The sequence below is a fragment of the Arachis hypogaea genome, chromosome 5, assembly GCF_003086295.3.
Source record: "Arachis hypogaea cultivar Tifrunner chromosome 5, arahy.Tifrunner.gnm2.J5K5, whole genome shotgun sequence".
Classification (NCBI taxonomy): Eukaryota; Viridiplantae; Streptophyta; class Magnoliopsida; order Fabales; family Fabaceae; genus Arachis; species Arachis hypogaea.
In genome coordinates this window covers 12,108,717-12,131,367 of record NC_092040.1, presented here as the reverse complement: position 1 = coordinate 12,131,367, position 22,651 = coordinate 12,108,717, and the positions used below count along the sequence as shown (strand labels likewise).

Genomic DNA, 22,651 nt, shown 5'->3' with positions numbered 1-22,651 from the left:
CAAAATGTAACTATCTTTTGCTGAAAATTTACTTTATTTTTTGTTGAATTGACTATTGAACTTTTAAAGACTTTAATTGTCGTATTTTAATTTCTTTGGTCATTGAATTTTATTAGATCAAGATTTTGTTAGTTATTGTGTATTTGTGTTTTATGATTTTAATGTTATGACTTTGTAAAATAGTACGGCGGGTTTTTGTGTGAATTGATTGAAAAAATCAAACTAAACAAAACCGATTTTAATTGATTAGTTTTGGTTTGGATGATCTTGATAAAAAAAAAAGAACCAAACTACACCACAAATACTCCTAGTGATAAGGGCATGCTAACAGTGAACTTTATTGTGGATTTTGGTGTGGGCTTCGATGTGGGCATGTCAGGTTGGGAGGTGGACTGAGGTTCACATATCTTAATCTTGGGTTGCATATTTGGATCACTAAGTGTTGGGGTCTTTTACTCATTGGGGTCACATAATTGGATTAGAATTGTGTTAGTTTTTTTAACCTACTCTAAGCCTGACACATTGCCATCCTTGTCACCTCTTCCACCAACAATTTCATCATCATCATCATCAGAAAACTCCATTATTTATAAATTCCGGAACAAAAGAATATGCTCAAAATAGATATGGATGATATTGGCATTTTGGTGGCAGAGGCTAATCATATCCCTTAAATTCTGATCCTTCTTCAACCTCCTAAAATCATATTCCAATCTTTTTTTAGGGTCCCAATATTAGCAGTCATCAGCTTTATCATAGTCTAACTCCTTGTAGTAATCAACAATAGCAAAAACATCCAAATAATCTTCATTAACTCTAAACTCATTCATCAGTGAGATTGGATGTAATACACAACACTACCATCAGAAATTTGGGTCTCAAATCTTCTTCTATGGTGAAAAATGAGTTTTAGTCGATCACTCATCTAAAAAAATACAACAAAATAAATCAAAATTCATCATCGTAGAAATAGGAATTTTTAGAAAATGTTAAACAATTACTTAATAAAAAAAATGCACACATAGCATAATAATAAAACATTAACTACACTAACGCATACATTTATCTTTGCAAAATAGAATTTCACTACAAAAAATTATTAAAATGATTAAAATAGAAACTTTCAACTCTAAAACACAATGACAAAAAAAAAAAAAAAAAACAAATGACAGAAAATATAAAAAAATGGACAATGCAAGCATGAGGACCACAACCTCCCATAATTATTACCTAACTAACTAACAACAAAATTCAAACAAGTAATAGGCAATAAACCTAAACTTTACCTTTCACCTTTGCCAATGTTTAAGTACGATTATGTTGATAGAGATAACGAGTTTCATTAACCAAATAAGCGGATGCCGTAAAGGAGTATTGGCTAGCCACAATGATTGAGACTTGATGGAGACAAAGAGGCAATGAACACGAGAAGATCATCTTTGACTTTTTGGAGAAACAAATGTTTGTTAATGGGGATCTGTTTGAGAGTTTTTTTTTTTTTTATTTGAAGAAGACATATTATAACGTGCAACGGCATCGTTTTGCTGTAATTAAAACCTAACCACTGAACGACGTCGTTTGGCAAACTGCTAAGTTGGCACTCAACTGCACACATCAGTAATGTTAACATGGTTGGTGGTTTTCTGACTAACGGTAACTCATGCTTTTAAGAGTAGTGAGGGGTACATTTGATTATTTTAAAAAGTAAAAAATTTAATTGATGCGAGCTGAAAATTTTAGGGTCCCGAAAATAAATAGAGTAAACTATCAAAATGGTACCCGAAAAGTTTGCATTGTTGACAAAATGAACTTAAAAGATGCTAATGACAAATAAGTCTCTGAAAATTTTAAAAAGATGATAAAAAAAACTAAAAATTAAATATACATTTTAAAAGTTAATTTAAAAAATCAAATTTTGATACAAATTTTTGCAATCATAATTATAAAAATAAGATTTTTTTATTCTTAAAATTTGATAATTTTTTGTTAAATAAAATTTTTTAATTTTATTGTGAGTGACAACATTTTTTTAAAATAAAAAAAATCTCAAGATCTAATTTTATTATAGATTTTTTGTGTATTTTTTAAATATTTATTTAAATATTACGATAAATTTAAATATATTAATAACCCATTTGCTAAATATGAAATATTTTGTTACTTATAAAAAATATAATATTTATTAATTTTTTTTATCGTATTTTTAAATCATTAAGAAGTAATTTTTCGATAACATCTTTTAAGAGACTTTTTGTGAGCAACAAAATCTTTTGCGTATTGAATTGGTAATTAACCTAAACAAATATTATTGGGCTTGATTCAAGATAAATAGGCCCATATTTTTATGGCTTGATACTTGCGGGGGAGCAACAATAAACGTAGAGAGGGGGCCACCGAGAAACTTCCACTCAATCAAACAAAAACTAAAATCGCAGCATCCCAACACACACTTAATAGATCTCCTTCTTCTCCTCCTCCCTCTCCTCGATCCATTCTTTCTTCTCACGATCGCCGGATCCCAACTTTAATCAACAAAGCATGGCTGGTTTCAGCGGCGATGAAACTGCTCCTTTCTTCGGATTCCTCGGCGCTGCCGCTGCCCTAGTTTTCTCCTGTAAGCCCCTCTTTCCTTTCATTTTTCTTCATTGCATAATAGATCCCTTTGCCCCAATTGCCCAACAGGCAAAAAAAAGATCCAAGTTGTGATTTTGATGTGTGGGGTGTGGTGTGATTCAATTGTTTGATTTAGGTTCAATTATATGCAGGTATGGGTGCGGCTTATGGCACTGCAAAAAGTGGGGTTGGGGTTGCATCGATGGGTGTGATGAGACCCGAGCTTGTGATGAAATCAATTGTGCCAGTTGTCATGGCTGGTGTGTTGGGTATCTATGGTTTGATCATTGCGGTTATCATCAGTACTGGGATTAACCCTAAGGCCAAATCTTACTATCTCTTTGATGGCTACGCTCACCTTTCTTCTGGTTTGGCTTGTGGCCTTGCTGGTCTCTCTGCTGGCATGGCTATTGGCATTGTTGGGGATGCTGGTGTTAGGTATTTTGTTTCTCTTACTCCCACTTCTGAATCCTAATTGCTTGTGGTTTGTTGTAGAGAAGCTTCAACCGTTGTGCTAATCTCTCTGTTTTTGTTTTTTTTTTTGTAGTGACATGTTTATAGGATTTAAATTACTTGCAAGCCATAATGTATTCTATAAGTTTCAGTGATTTTAGTATATCAATGATTGATTTAGTAACGAGTCTTGTTCTTGTTTGTGATTAAGGTAGCCAATGATTCATATGGCCTTTAATTCATGTGATATGTTTTGTTTGATTTAACGAGTTGCATGTAATTTTATGTTTTTTTCTTTAGATATGTCTGTAACTTGTATTAGTTGTCTTGCCTTCCTCTGCTATGATGGATATAAGATCATTCCCTCATTCTACTTTAGCATAAAAGGTGATACTGAATTAGAAACGTTCAATGCTTCTTTTGTTAATCTTTTCTGTCTATTCTATAAATTCTGCTGTGGTTTCTGGTTTGTTCGTTGCAGTTAGAATACAGATTTTAGCAGAGTATATATATTGTTATATCTATTATGATGGATGGACTTGATACTTAATGCATCGCATAGGTGAAGATTTGTTTGGAAATTGTAGTTATATGGATAATTAGTTAATTACACATCCTTTTCTAGTTAGAATAAGTATAGTCTCTTCTGCATGTATGCCACTGTATAATAAAGAAACAGCTATTCTTACATATAATAGTGATTAAACAAAATAATTTGGTTTACATGTCCAAATGGAAAATACAATTTTATTTTTCAAAAATGTTGAAAGACTAACATTCATATTGATTGTTTAAATCCAAAGTTCTTAATTGTTTAAGTGCTTTTGGTAACTTTTGCAGTTGCTGCTTTTATTATTATACTGCAATTCACTATGTATATACAACATTGCTGACTGGATAAATGTTTTTAATCTTTGGTTTAATGTGTTTAATTTGACATGCTAATGTTAATATACTGGTTTTGTAGAGCAAATGCCCAACAGCCAAAGCTTTTCGTTGGAATGATTCTCATTCTCATCTTTGCTGAGGCGTTAGCGTTGTATGGACTCATTGTTGGCATCATCCTTTCTTCCCGTGCCGGCCAATCCAGAGCTGAATGATTAATAGAGAGTTCCCTGTTGGTTGTGGTGCACAGACGCGTAGATTGTGAATGTTACCAGGGATTTTGTATTGGCAAGCTTTTTAGCTTTGTCATGCTCCTCATTCGTCTTTTGCAGGTTATCCAGGAATAAAACCCGTCAAACTATTTATTTGGTCATCACTGTGTTTAGTATGCTCGATTCGATCTAGATTGGATTTCTCTGTAATAAAACAGATGTTTGTGTTGGTTACTATATTGTTTAATTAGTATTATTTCATACTCTTCAGCCAAGTCTCTCTTTATGATTTTGGAACTATAATTGTTGATATGACTTCGTGTAGTGTCTTAATTCTTGTATGAAGGTGGATTGCTATGTCAAATTAAAGATTTCATAGTGCCTTAGCCGTGTTTCTGAAGTACTCAAATGCAAAGAACATGCTATAAAAGGAAGTATTTTTGTTTTCAACAACTATTTTAAGTTGGCTTTAGCAAATTATAATTCAAGGTGGTTTAGAGAGTGGCAATTGCAATCATTCTAAGAAATGACAAAGTAAAAAAATATATATGAAAGACAGTTACCAAGAAATTGTTTACTTCTAAAATTTAAAAATGGTCAATAACTAATTTTGAAGATCAAAGACATTCGATGAGGATGCACAAAGATATAAAGTCGATTTGACTACCAGAATCCTTCTTTTAGGGTTGACCAAGAAACCAAGAAAAAACTCTAAAGCAGTAAAGCTCCTATTTTGAACTTAGATGAACCTGAGAAAGTAGATAACCTTTTTTTTTTTTTTTTTATCTCTATGTGACTTTCCTTTATATTTTTGAACAGTTTTTTTTATAGGGTCATTAACTTGTTTCTCTAGTTCTATTCCAAAAGGTTTTGTATTCCTTTTTATTTGTATGATAAAAATATTTAAAAATTAATTTTATTCATAGATAAATTTATTAGTTTATGAATTTTCATATATTGAAATGATATTAGGAGTTTACTCTAGTTGTACTGATTACTGAATCATGGACTGCTATCTAAATTTAAGACTACATCAATCATTTTGTCTACTGAATTTCTCTTTGTTTAGGCCAATGCTTTTTGTTTTGGAGACTCAAAAAGTGGATTGCAGAGTCTTATACTCGATCTGGAAATGTATATTGATTAATGAATTTTAAAATAGAATAGTGTTATATATTCAAGACTTTTTGTTAATCAAATCCAACTAAATTTATCTGTCATAACAAAAATCAGGATGTGTAGCATTACTTTTTCAAATATGCAATCGGGATGATTGAAAATGGAATTCAGACAAAAAAAAAAAAAAAACGGTTGTTCCATGACAAAAACAAAGTACTACTTCACTTTTAATCCTGGTGAAATGTTATACACTGATACTAGTTACTATCACAGTATCTTAAAAAGTTAGATCTAATGATAATGTTCGGCTTTTTCGAGATTTACTAATATATTGAGCATTAAAAATATTCTTATCATTACTTCATTCTTTACATAATTACAAGAATTGAATATCTTTAGTTCAATACCTTTTCTGTTTCACGATGCCAAGTGATATTTTAGGATCCTTCGGCTGTATTTGTTTTTGAAAATAGGATAAAATAAGACACTGAGAACAAGATACAAAAGACAGAGACACAAAATTTTGTGTTCTTATATTCTATTTGATGATAAACTAGAACTGTTTTCTTGCTGTCTAATATTCTATCCTCGTCTTTTGTAGTGTGAGTTTTTTCTGATTTTCGAGTTTGGCGGAGCTCTTCGATCTCCATCTGTCTCTTGGCCTTTTCGCGGAACTCGGCGAGTTTTTGGTTTGGTCACGATGATTGGTTCTTGAAATTTTTTCGACTGGAGTCCACTCTTGATAGCATGCAGATGTACTTCGGGATGAAGATCTGGTATGGTGATAGCTATCTTTGTGAAACGGGTTATGTAATCTTTTAAGTTTTCGTTCAGACCTTGTTTGATTGTATTCAAATAGTCGGAATCGTGCAAGTGTTAGAATTTTATAAAGTTTGGGTCCCCAATTCTGATCACACAAGAACAAAAACACACCTTGATTCCATCTGATTATCTGATTCAAGAATTGGAAGTTCTAAATTAAATTAAAGAATTTTATTGACAATGGCTGGAGGTACATAAATTACTAGTTTTATAAAATGTCTAACATGTGGTATCAGAGCAAAATTATCTCTGCCTTGCCATTTCAAAATTTAATTACTGTCCATTGTTTTGATAATTTTTTTTCAAAAGAAGAATGTGTAGTATGAATTTTGAAATAAGTAAGAAAAACTATTGAAATTAAAATTGACGTACCATAAGAAGAGGGAATAAAAAATAATATTCTCAGAAAGAATCTTCTAAATTTGTGTCGTAGTTGTTCTTCATAATAGTATAATTTTCCATGATTTTCATAAGTTTTCTTATTCTTGAATATATATATATATATATATATATATATATATATATATATATATCAGGATAAGGAAGCTTTACTTAGATAGGGCTTTGATGCTCTTTATTCCTTCTCAAAAGAAAATGCCATTTAACAAAGACGGACTGGACTCTCCCGTACTGAAGGCAACGCAAAGTTGCCAATGCTTCTAGTGCGAATCTTGCTTTCGAAAGGATCAGAGCCTAGTGTACTCTCTGTTCTTTCTAGTCTGGGTCTGCTTTGCCAATGCACTGATAGCTATGATTCTTCGATCTCGAAAGTAAAAAGATAAGGATTGGATGCTGTTCAAAGATCTCCCCTGCTTACCTTTAGCGGGGATCAAAACAACTTATATAAAGAATATATATATATATATAATAAGGAAGGATAGCTTCCCATGCCATGACCAGAGTTCACAGTCGATTCTCTAAAAGGAAAAGCAAAGAGCGGTAATGCTGACTCTCCTGGCGACCTAATGTAAGTTCTTTCAGTACTTTTCGAGCTAGCATAGCAACTGATATGGAATAGCCTTTCTCTAGCCTGGAGCCTGGCAAAGGACGATCGTAGATACGATAGGCCTTCCATTGGGATTCGTGCAAGCAAGAACTAACTCGAGAGGATGTAAATAGCGGGAATGCAAAATCTATATATATATATATATATATATATATATATATATATATATATATATATATATATAAAAGGAGAAAAGAAGAAAGGGAAGACGGTAGAAGAGAGAAGACAGAATGAACTTGTTTCAATGGATGAATTTTGTTTGTTATATGCTTTCTACCTTTACGTTGAAGTTGTTGGGCTTCAAAATTTAAATTTATTATAAAAATTTAAATGGATGAATTTTGTTTGTTATATGCTTTCAAAATAATTGTCCCCCTAGATCATCTTCACTTTTGGTATCAATCATGTTATTGAATTTATTTATTTAATCATTATATTTACATGCAATATAAATTCTTCCGCTGCATATTATATTGTGATTAATATATGATTTATTGAGGAGTAGCCACAGCATCTTTGATAATAATTATATTTAAAGAAATCACATAAATATTAATATGATATATTTGTATTTATTGTGAATTATATAATAAACTTACCCACAGAAATTTATTATGTTATTCACATATAATTAGATTGAAATAGAAAATATTTCTTACTTCTTAATTAGCCTACAGGTATTAAGAAGTAGTATTTTATTTTCTAGTTTCAATACTTTAGTTAATATAGTGAATATTATGTGTGTTAAAATCTTTGTTCACAAGTAGATTTTAATGACACTATGATTCATATTTATTTTGATATGATTTGCATTGGCATGTATTATCATATATTATGGATTTTGATGTGCCTATTTAAAGTTGAATAATATTAGCATGATTTATTATTTGCAGCAGTAATGATATCTGAAACTGTATCTGAAGTTCATTTGTTAAGTGGTGACAACTATAAAGAATAGAAATATAAGATTCTCTTTCACTTAGGGTGTGCAGATCTTGACTATGCTCTTCGTAGGGAAGAGCCTCCGATACCTACTGATGCTAGTTCTCAAGCCGAGGAAGCATTATACGAACGGTGGGAGAAATCTAACCGTTTAAGTATGATGTTCATTAAGTCTCATATTTCAACTAGTATTCGAGGTTCAATTCCTGATTGCAGGAATGTCAAAGATTACATGAAGGCTATTGATAAACAGTTTGAATATTCTAGTAAGGCACTTGCAAGCACCCTAATGGCACAATTGTCATCCATGAGGCTTACCGGCGTAAGAGGTATGCGTGAACACATCATGAGGTTGAGAGACATTGCAGCACAACTGAAAGCTTTAGAGGTTGAGATCTCTGACTCATTTCTGGTACATCTTATTCTGAATTCTCTTCCTACTCAGTACGAACCATTTAAGATTTCTTATAATACACATAAGAAAAAATGGTCCATTAACGAATTAATGGTGATATGTGTGCAAGAGGAAGAAAGGCTAATTCAGGAATTTGGTGAAAGTGCACTATTAGTGACAAATGAGGGTGGTAAAAAGCAAGCTCATAAGAAGAAAGGAAAGGGTATTGTATCCCAGGCCATCCTATGAAGAAAGAAGGTGCACATTGTTTCTTTTGTAAAGAGAAAGGACACATGAAGAAGGAGTGTCCAAAAATTAAAATTTGGCTTGAAAAAAAAGGTACTAACCTTTGTGATCTTATTCCTTCAGTATGTTTTGAATCTAATTTTGTTGAAATATGTCATGACACTTGGTAGACTGATTCTGGTGCTGAAATTCATATTTCAAATACCATGCAGGGTTTCATAAGCAAAAGGAAACCAATAGGAAGTGAACTGAGCATCTATATGGGCAATCGGATGCATTCACATGTGGAAGCTGTTGGAACATTTAGGCTTGTATTAAGTACTGGTTGTATTTTAGATTTAGAGAAAATATTTTATATTCCAAATTTTTCTAAAAATTTGATTTCTTTATCTAAGCTTGTAAAACAAGGATTATGTATAAATTTTTATGATGATTCTATTGACATTATTAAAAATTCTAATATTATTGGACGTGGTACTTTAATTGGTGATTTATTTAAAGTCTATTTAGCTAATAATGTTCCATCTAGTCTTATGGTTATGCATGGTAATGGTATAAATGAAAAATCCTCCATGTTGTGACACCGAAGGTTGGGACACATCTCCATCGAGAGAATAAAGAAATTAGTAAGTGATGGAGTTCTTGAACCTCTAGACTTTACTGATTTTGATACTTGTGTAGATTACATTAAGGGAAAGCAAACCAAAAGTCTCAAAAAGGTGCTAAGAGGAGTTCTGACATATTAGAAATAATTCACACTGACATATGTTGTCCTGATATGTCCTTAAGTGGTCAGAAATACTTCATCTCCTTTATTGATGATTATTCACGATATATGTATCTCTATATGCTTCTTAATAAATATGAGGCATTGGACGCTTTTAAAGTTTATAAAATTGAAGTAGAGAAACAATGCGGAAAGAAAATTAAGATCGTGAGATTAGATAGAGGTGGAGAATTCTATGGGAGATATACTGGAAGTGGGTAAGCACCTGGTCCATTTGCAAAGTATCTTCAAGAGCATGGTATTGTGGCACAATACACCATTCCTGGTACACCAGATCAAAATGGTGAGGAGTATGCTTAGCAACTCCAATCTTCCTTTATCCTTGTGGAGTGAAGCCCTTAAGACAGCCGCATATATATTAAATAGAGTTCCAACAAAGGCAGTTTCTAAAACGCCATTTGAGCTATGGAAAGGTTGGAAACCTAGTTTGAATCATATACGCATTTGGGGTTGTCCTGCTGAAGTTCGGGTTTATAATCCACAAGAAAGGAAGTTGGACCCAAGGACGATAAGTGCCTATTTTATCGGCTATACAAAAAAGTCTAAGGGTTACAGATTTTATTGTCCCTCCCATTTAAGTACAATAGTTGAATCTAGAAATGCAAGATTTTTAGAGCATGATGTGAAAAGTGAGAGAAATCATCCTCTTAAAGTTGTTGAGAATGATAATGTTTGTCAAACCTCTCCATGTACAAGAGTGATTGTTCAATACAATGCCCATACATATAGGGTCAATGTAGAACAACCTATTACTAATGTTCCACATCATGAAGATAATGTTCAAGTAGATCATATATGGTGGAGGATCAAACTCTTCATAATGAAAATGTTGTTCAAGAACATATTGTTCAAGAGCAACTTCAAGAAGAGGGAGAACCTATTATGCCACCACCTTTACAAGAGATTGATGATGCAACATTAAGAAGATCAAAAAGAATAAGAAAGCCTGCAATTTCTAGTGACTATGTAGTGTATCTTGCTGAATCTGACTATGATGTTTGTGATGAAAATGAGCCAACGGCGTTTTCACAAGCAATGGAAAGTCGTAATTCCAATTTCTGACTAGATGCTATGAAGGATGAAATGAATTCTATGGAGGATAACCAAGTTTGGGATCTTGTAGAATTGCCTGATGGAAAAAAAGCCATTGGCTGTAAATGGGTCTTTAAGACCAAGAAGGATTCATCAGGCAATATTGAGCGCTACAAGGCTCAACTTGTTGCCAAAGGATTTACTCAAAGGGAAGGAGTTGACTACAAGGAAATCTTTTCTCCTGTTTCAAAGAAAGACTCTTTCTAAATCATTATGGCATTGGTAGCACACTTTGACATGGAATTACATCAAATGAATGTGAAAACGGCCTTCCTTAATGGAGATTTGGAAGAAGAGGTCTATATGAGACAACCCGAAGGGTTGTCTCAAGTGCTAGTAAGGAGTTAGTTTGCAAGCTTAAAAGAGCAATGTATGGTCTTAAGCAAGCTTCCCAACAGTTGTATTTGAAGTTTCACAATGTGATTTCTTCATTTGGGTTCATTGAGAATATTTCTGATCAATGTATATATCACAAGGTTAGTGGGAGCAACATCATATTTCTCATCTTATATGTAGATGATATTTTGCTTGCAACAAATGATTTAGGGTTGTTACATGAAGTGAAACAATTTCTCTCTAGACATTTTGATATGAAAGATATGGGTGATGCATCTTATGTCATTGGCATAAAGATTCATAGAGATAAACATAAAGAAATTTTAGGTTTATCTCAAGAAGCCTATATTAATAAAGTTCTTGAGAGGTTTAAAATGAAAAATTGTTCACCAAGTGTTGCACCTATTGTGAAAGGTGACAAATTCTGTTTAGATCAATGTCCCAAAAATGAACCTGAAAAGAAACAGATGCAAAATATTCCTTATGCTTTAGCCGTTGGAAGCCTAATATATGCTCAGGTCTTTACAAGATCTGACATTGCTTTTGCTGTTAGCATGTTAGGAAGATATCAAAGTAATCCAGGAATTATCCATTGGAGAGCTACAAAGAAGGTCTTAAGGTACCTTCAAGGGACCAAGGACTTCATGCTTACATATAGACGAACCGACAATTTGAAAATTGTTGGATACTCAGATTCAGACTTGGCGGGATGTGTTGATTCTAGAAAGTCAACGTCAGGATACATCTTTATGCTTGCTGATGGAGCAGTATCTTGGAAGAGTGCAAAACAATCACTTGTAGCCACTTCTACCATGGAAGCCGAGTTTATTGCTTGTTTTGAGGCTACATCACAAGGTGTTTGGTTAAAGAATTTCATCTCTGGGCTTAAGATTATGGATTTTATCTCTAGGCCATTGAGAATATATTGTGACAATTCAGCTGCTGTATTTATGGCTAAGAATAATAGAAGTAGTAGTCGAAGTAAGCACATCGATATTAAGTACTTAGCCATTAAAGACCGAGTTAGCTCTAATGAGGTACAGATAGAGCATATTAGTACTAAACAGATGATAGCTGATCCTTTGACAAAAGGCATGCCACCAGGATTGTTTAAGGATCATGTTACCAGTATGGGTTTATGTTCTGTAATGTCACTTATATGACTTATGTTATATTATATGACATATTTGCATATGAAATTCCTATTATTGTTTGTTTCTCATTTGGTCAGTATATATGCGCATACATGATTGAGAATGACAAATAAAATTCAGTGAAGGACCTAGAATAAGCATTGTGCTTATTCCTACAGAAATACCACATAAAGAGTTTATTCAATTAGGAGATGTTACATTGTAATACATAGAAGGTAATACTCGATTAATGAGAACCTACCGCTATGATTCATGTAATTTGTCTTAATTGTTTAAACATAGTATGTAATTACAAACTATACGTAACAAATGTTGGACCAAGTGGGAGAATGTTAGAATTTTTATTCTAATTGTGGTCCAATTTGTTAATATAGAAATTAGTTTGGGTGGTGTTATAATTATTCATTATTATATGATAGTTGGTCTGTTCTTTGATGGAAAGAACACGACTGTTCATCATAAATTTTATAAAGTTTGGGTTCCCAATTTTGATCATACAAGAACAAAAACACACCTTGATTCCATCTGATTCTGTGATTCAAGAATTGGAAGTTCCAAATTAAATCAAAAAATTTTATTGGCAATGGCTGGAGGTACGTAAATTACTAGTTTTATAAAATGTCTAACAGCAAGTAGATAGAAGAAGCTGCGAAGTAATCTTCAAAAAGTTTTGCGAGTTCCTAAAAACGAGAAATAGAATCTGCAGGCAAAGAACAAAACTGATCAAGTGCAAGAATGTCTAAAAAAATAGGAAAATAATGACATAAAACAGGGTCAGAAGCACCGTTTACGATCATTATTGATCGGAATTTCTTAACGTGCTTCTTTGGGTCTCCTAACCCATCGTAAGGAGTTAGGTTCATCGTCAAAATGAATCTTTTGGGCATTTGAAAATTCATGATGTCAGCAGTGAACGATCCTACAACATCGTTGGGTTCATTGTCTTCATTTTCTGGCCGAACTTCCTCGTGCCGAGGAATTTCAGAAATATGTGTTGGATTAGATTCGTGATCTTCATCCTCCACTTGTTCAGTGCGATCACCATTGTTTTCAGTCCGGGCATTAGTCAGCTCAGCTATCTGGTTCGCCATCCTTTGATTTTCCTCCGCCATGCGTTGGTTAGTTTGTTGTAGCTCGGTTACCATCCGAAGAAATTCAGAGGGTGTTAGTGGAGGTAGCTCAACCATGGATGGATACAGGAAGCTTTAAGCCAATAAAAGGGATGAGGAAAGATTTTATGTCTTCGGCCCCACGGTGAGCGCCAATTGTTTTGACCTGGGTTGCCAAGGTATAACTCACCGGCAGTGAGTCTTCGTACCGACTTGCAGGTTGTTGTACCGAGCTTATATTTCCAGCAGGGATGCACGTCGGCACGGAAGCGAACAACAAAAGGTGGAGAAGTACCTGCAAAAGGCACTGCGATACTTAAGTCAGTTCAATGTATCCAAGAAAATACCATACCTTCATTATATGTAGGATGAGGTATTTTGTAGTTACGTTTTTTATGATTATTTTCATTGAAGAGCAGTTATATCATATCGGGATGTTATGATTATGGTCGTTCGTTTGGTTTCGAGTTGTACCGTTTGGACGAATTATAGCTCATTAAGCTGAGCTATAACGTATAATGTCGAGTTATGACTTTTTAGTTAGATTGTAACAGCCATATCACAAATTGTTCTTACCTAGGTTGCCGAGGTATAACTCGCTGGCAGCGAGTCTTCGTACCGACTTGTAGGGCGTTGTACCGAGCTTATATTTCCAGCAGGGATGCACCTTGGCGCGGAAGCGAACAACAAAAGAAGGTGGGGAAGTACCTGCAGAAGGCACTCCGATACTTGAGTCAGTTCAATGTATCCAAGAAAATACCGTACCTTCTTTTTTTGAGGTTATGTTTTTTATGATTATTTTCATTGAAGAGTAGTTATATCATATTGGGACGTTGTGATTATGGTCGTCCATTTGGTTCCGAGTTGTACCGTTTGGACGAATTATAGCTCGTTAAGCCAAGCTATAACGTATAATGCCGAGTTATGACTTTTTAGTTAGATTGTAACAGCCATATCACAGCCCCAAGCTTGGCTTGTTTCAACCTGCTTCATTAAAAATATCGTCAAGCCAAGCTTGAGGGCTGTGATATGGCTATTACAATCTAACTAAAAAGTCATAACTCGGCATTATACGCTATATCTCAGCTTAATGAGCTATAATTCGTCCAAACGGTACTACTCGAAACCAAACGGACGACCATAATCACAACGTCTCGATATGATATAACTGCTCTTCAATGAAAATAATCATAAAAAACGTAACCGCAAAACACCTCATCCTACTATAAGGAAGATATGGTATTTTCTTGGATACATTAAACTAACTTAAGTATTAGAGTGCCTTTTGTAATACTTTCTCATCTTTTGTTGTTCGCTTCCATGCCGAGGTGCATCCCTGCTGGAAATATAAGATCGGTACAACGACTTACAAGTCGGTACGAAGACTCACTGCCGGCAAGTTATACTTTGACAATCCAGATCAGAACAAGAACAAATTATAAAAATCTAATTTATTCTTATTTTTTCATTCAAAAAATTTGAGAAAAAATATAATTATAAAAAATTAATAAGAATAATAAAAAAATAAAAAATAAATTGTGTATTTTGTTAGTATTTATATTTTTTGTGTCAGAATGAACACAAAATACATTAGCTCAGTATCTGTGAATACAATATCTTTATCTATATCTTATCTGTCAAATACAATTTTTATATCTGTATTCTTATTTCAATATCCCATTCCTATAAACAAACGCAGCTTTAAGGAACTTAATTATATTGTGTTTTAATATTATCACTTAAACTATAAATTCTTGAATAGAATTCCATTCAATATTTCAATATCTATGGTGTACATGCTAACATTACTATTTAATGATTAATTCATGCTTAACAGTACTACAACACGTTAATAGTGAATGTCTGAGTGATGTGCATTTGACTAACTTTCGACTTGGGTGAGTCACGTGATAAAAAAAGAATCCTAAAGAAAGTACCAATATTTAATATCTACATTAGTTTTTTTTGGGGTATTAATATCTACATTAGTGTAAACACATATTCGTGGTCAATTTAGACATAAAATTGATGGAACGCGGATCAGTTTACTAAAATCCATTTTTCCATAAGTTCTAAGTTTCTAACTATGGAACTTTCTTTTTAACACCAATAAAAATTAAACACACATTTCTTTGGTTAACAAGAGAGGAAAATTTTTTTTTAGTAAATATTGGTTAGGGGAAAACTTTGTTTTTCAGGCCTTTTCCTATTTCATAATGTAGTTTAGACGGCAAAATTTCAAATCACTCATTAGTTGAAAAGTAATGTCGGAATTTGAGAGTATTGAGACCAAAGTTAACAAGTTTGCGCTAGGATTAAGACTCCGTTTAACTCAGACGCTGTCAATTTAAAATTCAATCAACACTTTGTGTTTGTGAGCTGTTTGTTTGTGTTGGAAGGGGCAAATTAGTTCGAGTAAAATAAATAAATAAATAAATAATCACCTTACCCGATCTTCCATGTCTATATTAATATTGTGAGTTCTGACACTCAATATTTATATAATTTGAGAGGACCCTTAACGGTCACTGCACGGTAGAGTATTATAGTAGTAGAAGCTTTTGTCCTTCCACTACCGTGCTCAGCTTTGTAGATCTTATAACCCAGATCTTCAGGCATATTCTAATACGGTAATACCCACGTTATCGCTTCTTTTTACCAGTTTTTATGCCACTCCCACTTGTGGAGAATCTTCGTGCCGTTGTAACGCTACCACATACTACAAAAAGAGTGCATGGCATGGCATCAAATGCATAACCTCAACCTACCCTCTCTAGATTGGACCTTTTATCCCCCACAAAACCTGATGGGATCACAAATAGGAAGCTTCTCTATTTAGCAAAAGAGATTTTAATGAATGTGAAAAAATAAAAATAAAAAATGTAATAGAGACAGATGGCTTAATTATTTCCTAACACCTTCCCTGAATCTCTGATGCACTCCAAGAATCCGCAAAAGCAAATTAAAGAGGAAAAATAAAAGAAAGAGAGGCAAGAAGACAGAATCCTATTCAAATCCAATAAGTGGATGGATATGAGAGTGACCCACAAAAAGTTCAAGAGTAGATGAGGCGTGGGCCAACTGCTTGTAAAAGCCAATCATATTATCCACTCTAACGCCGTTCCTCACGCCAATTTCTCTTTCCTCGCAATGAATCAATCATCAATAAGCAAGAAATGAAAAATTAAAATTGAAACAAAACAACCAAGCTTTGAATAAGGCAGCTGAAGAAGCGACGTGGTGCAGTGAGGTACAGCGGAACATTGTCCACTGAGACTGCAGGAGCGCCAGACTGAGCACACCAAACACCGATGTCATTGCATTTCCTCTTGGGAACATGAACCTCGGACCCCACAACCTTAACGGCTAGCTAGCTTCAACCAACCCCGTTGCCGGAAAACTGAGTAAATGAACCACATGATGATGTCAGAAAACCAGGTGACGGGAACAGTGCCTACTACACTGTTTCATGATGCCGTTGCCTTTTGGCGGGAAATGCCACCGTGGGGGCCCACATTCCCGCCCCCAATTTGTCCACACTCGTCCACGTGGACCTCGACCCTCCATTTTGTCAATGACGTTGACCGTTTTTGAGTGCGAGAGAGCATCACGGATTAAGATTACACTTGGCTCACTTTCTTGTGGTCCCCACCTAGCCATCTCCGACTCCGGCACTTGAAGGGCCCCAAAAAAATTGAAAAAACTGGCTCCATTCTTTCTTTTCTTTTTCTCTTTTTTTTTCCAACAAAGAAAAAACAATTAAGAACTACAAACTGTTACATTTATGAAATCAAATTAACCAAAAAAGAAAAAGGAGGATTGAACTTTGAACAAAATAATGTCAATCAAACTTTGCAGTGATGGGTTTATGTTATGCTGGAGAAGTTTGAGAGGTGGGATCGGCGGAGGAGGGGATATCAGGGCCGACACGGCAGCCTTCGAGCATGAAAACGATGTCGGACATGGTTGGTCGGTCAAGCGGATCAGGTGCCGTGCAAAGCAAGCCTACTTTGACACCCAACAAGAACTCTTCCCACTCTGATGATTCTGGGTCCAATTCAAGCAACCCTGGCTCTAGTAGCTCAGTAATTTGACCCCTCTGTAGTTGCTTCTTCACCCACTTGACTATGTCTTCGTCTTGGGTGAACATCACGGGGCGCTTTCCTGTTAGAAGCTCCAGCAACACGATGCCAAAGCTGTATACATCAGACTCCTTGGTGGCTTCCCCAGTTAAGATTGCTTCTGGAGATACATAACCCAAAGTGCCAACTGAGCCTGAAGTTGAGGCTTCGCTTGGGGTTGCTATTGTTAGCCTCTCTAACCCAAAATCAGATAAATGGGCTTCGAAATCTGCATCGAACAGGACATTCTGTGGTTTCACGTCCGCATGGACCATTGAGGACTGGTGCAGGAACGCTAAGCCCCGAGCAATTCCCAGTGCAATGAGGTGTCGCATTGGCCAATTCAGAACATGGCCATCTTGATGTGAAGCTTCTTGGAGGAGTGTTGCGAGGTTTCCATTCGGCATGTAGTCGTAGACTAAGAGTCTCATGTCTGGTGGACCAGCGTAGTAGCCTCTTAGAACTGTTAGGTTTCGGTGCCTGACTTTGCCTAATGATTCAGCTTCTTTTCTGAACATGTTCTCGTCCAATGCCCCATCTGGGAGCCTGCGGACCGATAGGACCATGCCATCGTTGTAGCATGCCTTGAATACTAGTCCAAACCTTGTTCTGCTCAGCACATTCTCCTCGTCGAATTGTCTCGTCGCCTCTATTGTTTCGGCCAGGGTGATTTTGGTGTTGAACATAACCAGCTTTGGTCCACCGTTATCCGTGCTGCCTCGGCCTCCACTTGCCCCAGAACTGGCCCTTGCCGGGCTCTTTTTCTTCTCCCCTGAAACCCCTTCTTTGAGCCTCCTTCGCCATCGAAGTAGGCTGAAAATGTAAAAGCAGCAACACAATGCAAGTAATAAAGCTCCAGATGCAATGATGATAATCAAGACAATCAACCTCTTTTTATCCTTTTTGGTCATCTCCTCGCACTTTCTATCCAACGGCTTCCCACATAATTTCTCATTACCTGCAAATGAAGAGGCATTGTTGAATCTAGAGCCCAATGCTGGAGGTATCTCACCGTCAAGGTTGTTCCCAGAAACGTTGAAGTAGACCAAGCCAGGGATCATAGAAAGATTACTAGGAATTTCCCCACTGAAGTTATTAGCAGAGAGATCCAGCATTGTTAGGTTTGACAGATCTGTCAATGCCTCTGGTATGTTCCCTGAAAGATGGTTGTGATCCACTAACAAAGAATTCAACGAGGAGCATTTGGAAATATCCCCAGGCACATCTCCAGATAAATTGTTCCTGCCCAAATCAAGCACTTTCAAGTGGCTGAGACGAGAAATATCAGCAGGAATATGACCTGTCAAAGAATTCGATCCAAGCTCAAGAACTTCAACATCAGAACAGTTTCCAATTTCCGGAGGAATCACCCCCGAAATGTGATTATGAGCCAATGAAAGCACGGTCAACGAACGAAGAAAGCCATAGTTTTCAGGTATATGGCCAGAAAATTCATTAGAGCTGAGATTCAAATACTGCAAACTCATCAAACTGCTAAAACCTTCAGGTACATCACCAGATAACTTGTTCTCCTGCAGAGCAATGACTTGCAGATTTGGCAGACCTGAGAGCTCAAACGGCAACTCACCTGAAAGATTCTGTTTGCTCAAGTCAAGTGTAGTGAGCCTGAAAAGATTCCCCACACTAGCAGGAATTTTTCCAGACAAGTCATTGCCACTGATATTGAGAACAATCAATCTATTCAGATTTCCAATAGTAGGAGACACTTCACCGCTAAACTTGTTTCCACTGAGGTCAAGCACGGTCAAATTGATCAACGCCATTATCGTATCAGGCAAGGTTCCATTCAAACTATTACCTCTCAGACTCAACGTTTCAAGAGAGGAAAGGTTACCAAAACTCACCGGAACTGAGCCATGGAAGTGGTTCCCCCCAAGGGACAGCACCTTCAATTCTGTCATGTCACCGAAAAACGAAGGAACTTCGCCGGAAAGCTCGTTACCTTCAAAGTCAACCACACTCAGCGACCAGCATTTCTTGATTTCCACAGGAATGGCGTCGGAAAACGAATTGTTGGCCATCTTTAACTGCACCAGTTTGGTGAGGCTCCCTATCTCCGGCGGAACCTCGCCGGAAAGTGCATTGCTGGAAACATCAAGAACCGTTAGCGTAGTGACATTGGTTAACCACAAGGGAAATTTGCCTCGTATGTGATTGTTCTGAACATCCAAAACCTGAAGAACAGTGAAACACGTGCTCTTCGTCTCAGGCCCCACGAAATCCGTGAAACCGTTGAATCCAAGTTGAACTATCCGAAGCGAAGGCGAGTGGACCGAAACGTTGCAGAAAAAGGAGGCTGGAATGGAACCAGTGAGATTGTTCTGTGATAGAGACATCACCTGAAGATTCGGCAGGGCAGAAATCGCCGACGGAATCACGCCGCTGAGAGCGTTTCCTTCAACGCTGAGGTGCACGAGAGAAGAGCAGTTCGCGAGCGCCGAAGGTAGAGTTCCCCTGAGGAGGTTGTGATCGAGCCAGAGGTACTGCAGCTGCTGAAGCTGCCCGAAGCTCGCCGGAAGCTCGCCGGAGAACTGGTTGTACGATAGGTTGATCAGCTGGAGCTGAGAGAGGTTGGCAATGGCAGTTGGAATCTCGCCGGAGAAGGCGTTGGATGAGAGGTCGAAGTACTTGAGGCCAAGAGGGAGCTCGCCGGAGACTTCTCCGGAGAGGTGGTTCTGCGCCACGTTGAAAATCTGAAGACCGGTGAGGTTCCCGATCTCCGGCGGAATGACGCCGGAAAAAGAGTTGTCCTGCAAGAAGACAGAGTGCAGGAGTGTGCATTTGGAGAGAGACGAAGGAATGGTTCCGTTAAAGGAGTTCGAACGGAGGCTTAACTTGCGCAGCATGCGCAACTCGGAGATTCGTTCAGTGAGTCTGCCACCGAGTTGAAGGCGAGGTACGCGCAACTCAGTGACACGGCCGCTGGTGCAGGCAACGCCGCGCCAGTCGCACGGGGCCGCCGGCGAGGAGGGATCCCAGCTGTTGAGAGCTCCTAGAGGATCGTGAAGGTTGAGCTTGAAGGACGTCAAGGCTTGGATCTCAGCAACGGTTGCGGCGCTGCGATCGGCGCAAGATAAGAAAGGTGCGCACAGCACTAGAAATAGTAGAAGAGCTCGCATTGCAAAATGGTTTGTTAGTTGTCACAGCTTCGAAGAGAAAAAGAAAGAAACTCTGACAGACAGAGCAGTGTTATAATAAAAGGGAGTTGAGGTTAGCGTGGTGTGAAGGGGCAGCGCACATTAGCAGAGTGAAACAGAGGACTATCATTGAGTAGGGGTGGCGTAAATGTGAGCCGATGTGCGTATTTGCCGGATTTAGCAGCGCTATGCTACTCTCCGTTTTTTTTCGTACGGAGAGAAATAGAGAGAGAGAGAGAGAGAGAAAGAGACTCACACTCACACACCCTCTGAAGTTTCTGTTTCTGTCTTCTTTATTTGGGAGGGTGTGTGTTTGTTAGTGAACTCTGCATCTTTCTTGCCATTTTTTTATTATTTATTTTATTTTAGGCTCGTTTCCCTCTTTCCCAAAACTAGGAACGCTTTGAAATAGCACTTTTGAAAACGGCACTGTGTGCATTTCTCATGGGACCCTTTGAGTCGACTTCCTTTCTAACCTCATATGATGTGGTATGGCTTGAATCATTGAGTAGTTCTTTGCTCTCTTAAAAGAAAAATATATCATTATTTTAATAAATTTTCATGTTGAATGTTCCAGGTGTTTCTGATTGTTTTAAATACAATTACAAGATCTGGAGCAACAAATAGCCTTTAAATGGACCAAAGTTGTAGGTATTTTTTATTAAATAAAATTATGTATCTTACTTTTTGGTCCCAAATCCAAATACATAATAATTATACGAACATGAACATGTTTGTACAAGAAAATATTCTTTTTTTGGTAGTTTAGTTATTTAGGTCGTGGTCTTGTCTATCTCAAACTACTGTTTTTTCTCTCTTGGACATATTTGGTTGGAAGTAGATGAAATTGTTTAGTGTTTTTTGTCTGATGATTGAGTATTTGGGGAAAAGCTGGGGGGTTTTCATGCTCGGACGGCTTAGACATATTTTTAACTTGTTTGGCACTTTATGCTTACACCCCATGAATATAGCGGTGTGTTTGATTTTTTTCTAATTCTCTATAAAGTTTTGTATGATTCGTTCCCCTTTCGATTGAATGGTCAAATTCAAATACATCATATGAAGTTGAAAGCAAAAGCAGCCAAATTTTTCACTATAGCTTAGGCTTTTGAATCCATTTTAGCCATAAAGTTCTAGTGGGAAAGTGCAACAAAGGCTTAATCCCCGAGGTACAAATTGGATTAATGTCCATCAATTCGGTGGACCATAAATCTCATAGTCACACTGATGGACTTTAGTAGTTAGAAATATCTTTCGTACATATATTCACTTTAGTTGTAAACATTGACAATGTAAAGGTTGCCAAACAAATTTCAAATCAATGCGGTGTTTTGGGATCAGGACAAATATTACAACCAACTTAGTAAATAAAATTAATGATTAAAGAATAAAGAATCAAATATATTTTGTATGCTCCAGCTAAAAAAGGTTTAAGCTTTAAAAACACAATCCATGGTTTCATAAAATCTGTAGTAATTAAAGAATGGTCCAGTGAGTAAGTGGTAGTAGTAATAGAAATTGATCACAATTCACAAGCATTCTAGCTGGATTATTGAGTATGTATGGTGCAGTGGTTGAGAAAGTGGGATTTAGCAATTCCTCAAAATAAAGATGCGTTAGGAAGCTGTTTAGCATTTGCATGAGTTTTGGTGAAACACCCTAATCTTTTTAAACTAGGCTTAAAGCCTTATTTGGATTATATTAATAGTTGATACTTTAATTTTTATGAAATTTTTGAAATAAAATTTTTATATAAACAATTTATAAAAAATTGAATAATTAATTTTTATTTCTAAAAGTCATTTAAAATAGTGAGACTCTTAATTATTATAATCATTATTAGTTACAAAATATAAGTGAACTTAATGATACTAACAGAGAAGATAGACGTACTAAACTATGAAGTCAAAAATAATAAAAAAAAATTTTACTGGTTAAAAAAACCAAACATCATGACCATAATTATAGTCATTCAATAAAGATCAAATAAGGTACATAAAAAATCCTAACTCTTGCACTTTGCATAACTATGACTAAGGCAGCTACTTATCCTCTATTATTAAAATGAATTTGAACAAGTACTTGACTTTTTGTGTCTATGTCCTTAATATCTAGCTCTTAATCATCTTATAATATATTACTCCTTTTAGTTTAATCGAGTAGTGTATTACTTTGTGTTGCATCGTTTTCGTGGAGAAGAGT

General features: G+C 36.0%; 2 protein-coding genes across 2 annotated transcripts; one reads left to right on the top strand and one right to left on the bottom strand.

The window, feature by feature from the left end:
- Window positions 1-2,330: 2,330 nt before the first annotated feature.
- On the top strand, window positions 2,331-4,438 carry LOC112800793 (V-type proton ATPase 16 kDa proteolipid subunit). Its single transcript, XM_025843189.3, has 3 exons — window positions 2,331-2,614; window positions 2,766-3,051; window positions 4,034-4,438. Exons 1-3 carry the CDS (start codon window positions 2,539-2,541, stop codon window positions 4,164-4,166), a joined length of 495 nt encoding a protein of 164 aa, XP_025698974.1. The 5' UTR covers window positions 2,331-2,538; the 3' UTR covers window positions 4,167-4,438.
- An 11,728-nt stretch (window positions 4,439-16,166) lies between these two features.
- On the bottom strand, window positions 16,167-20,941 carry LOC112800792 (uncharacterized). Its single transcript, XM_072236702.1, has one exon. It carries the CDS (start codon window positions 20,429-20,431, stop codon window positions 17,042-17,044), a length of 3,390 nt encoding a protein of 1,129 aa, XP_072092803.1. The 5' UTR covers window positions 20,432-20,941; the 3' UTR covers window positions 16,167-17,041.
- Between the last annotated feature and the right edge of the window lie 1,710 nt (window positions 20,942-22,651).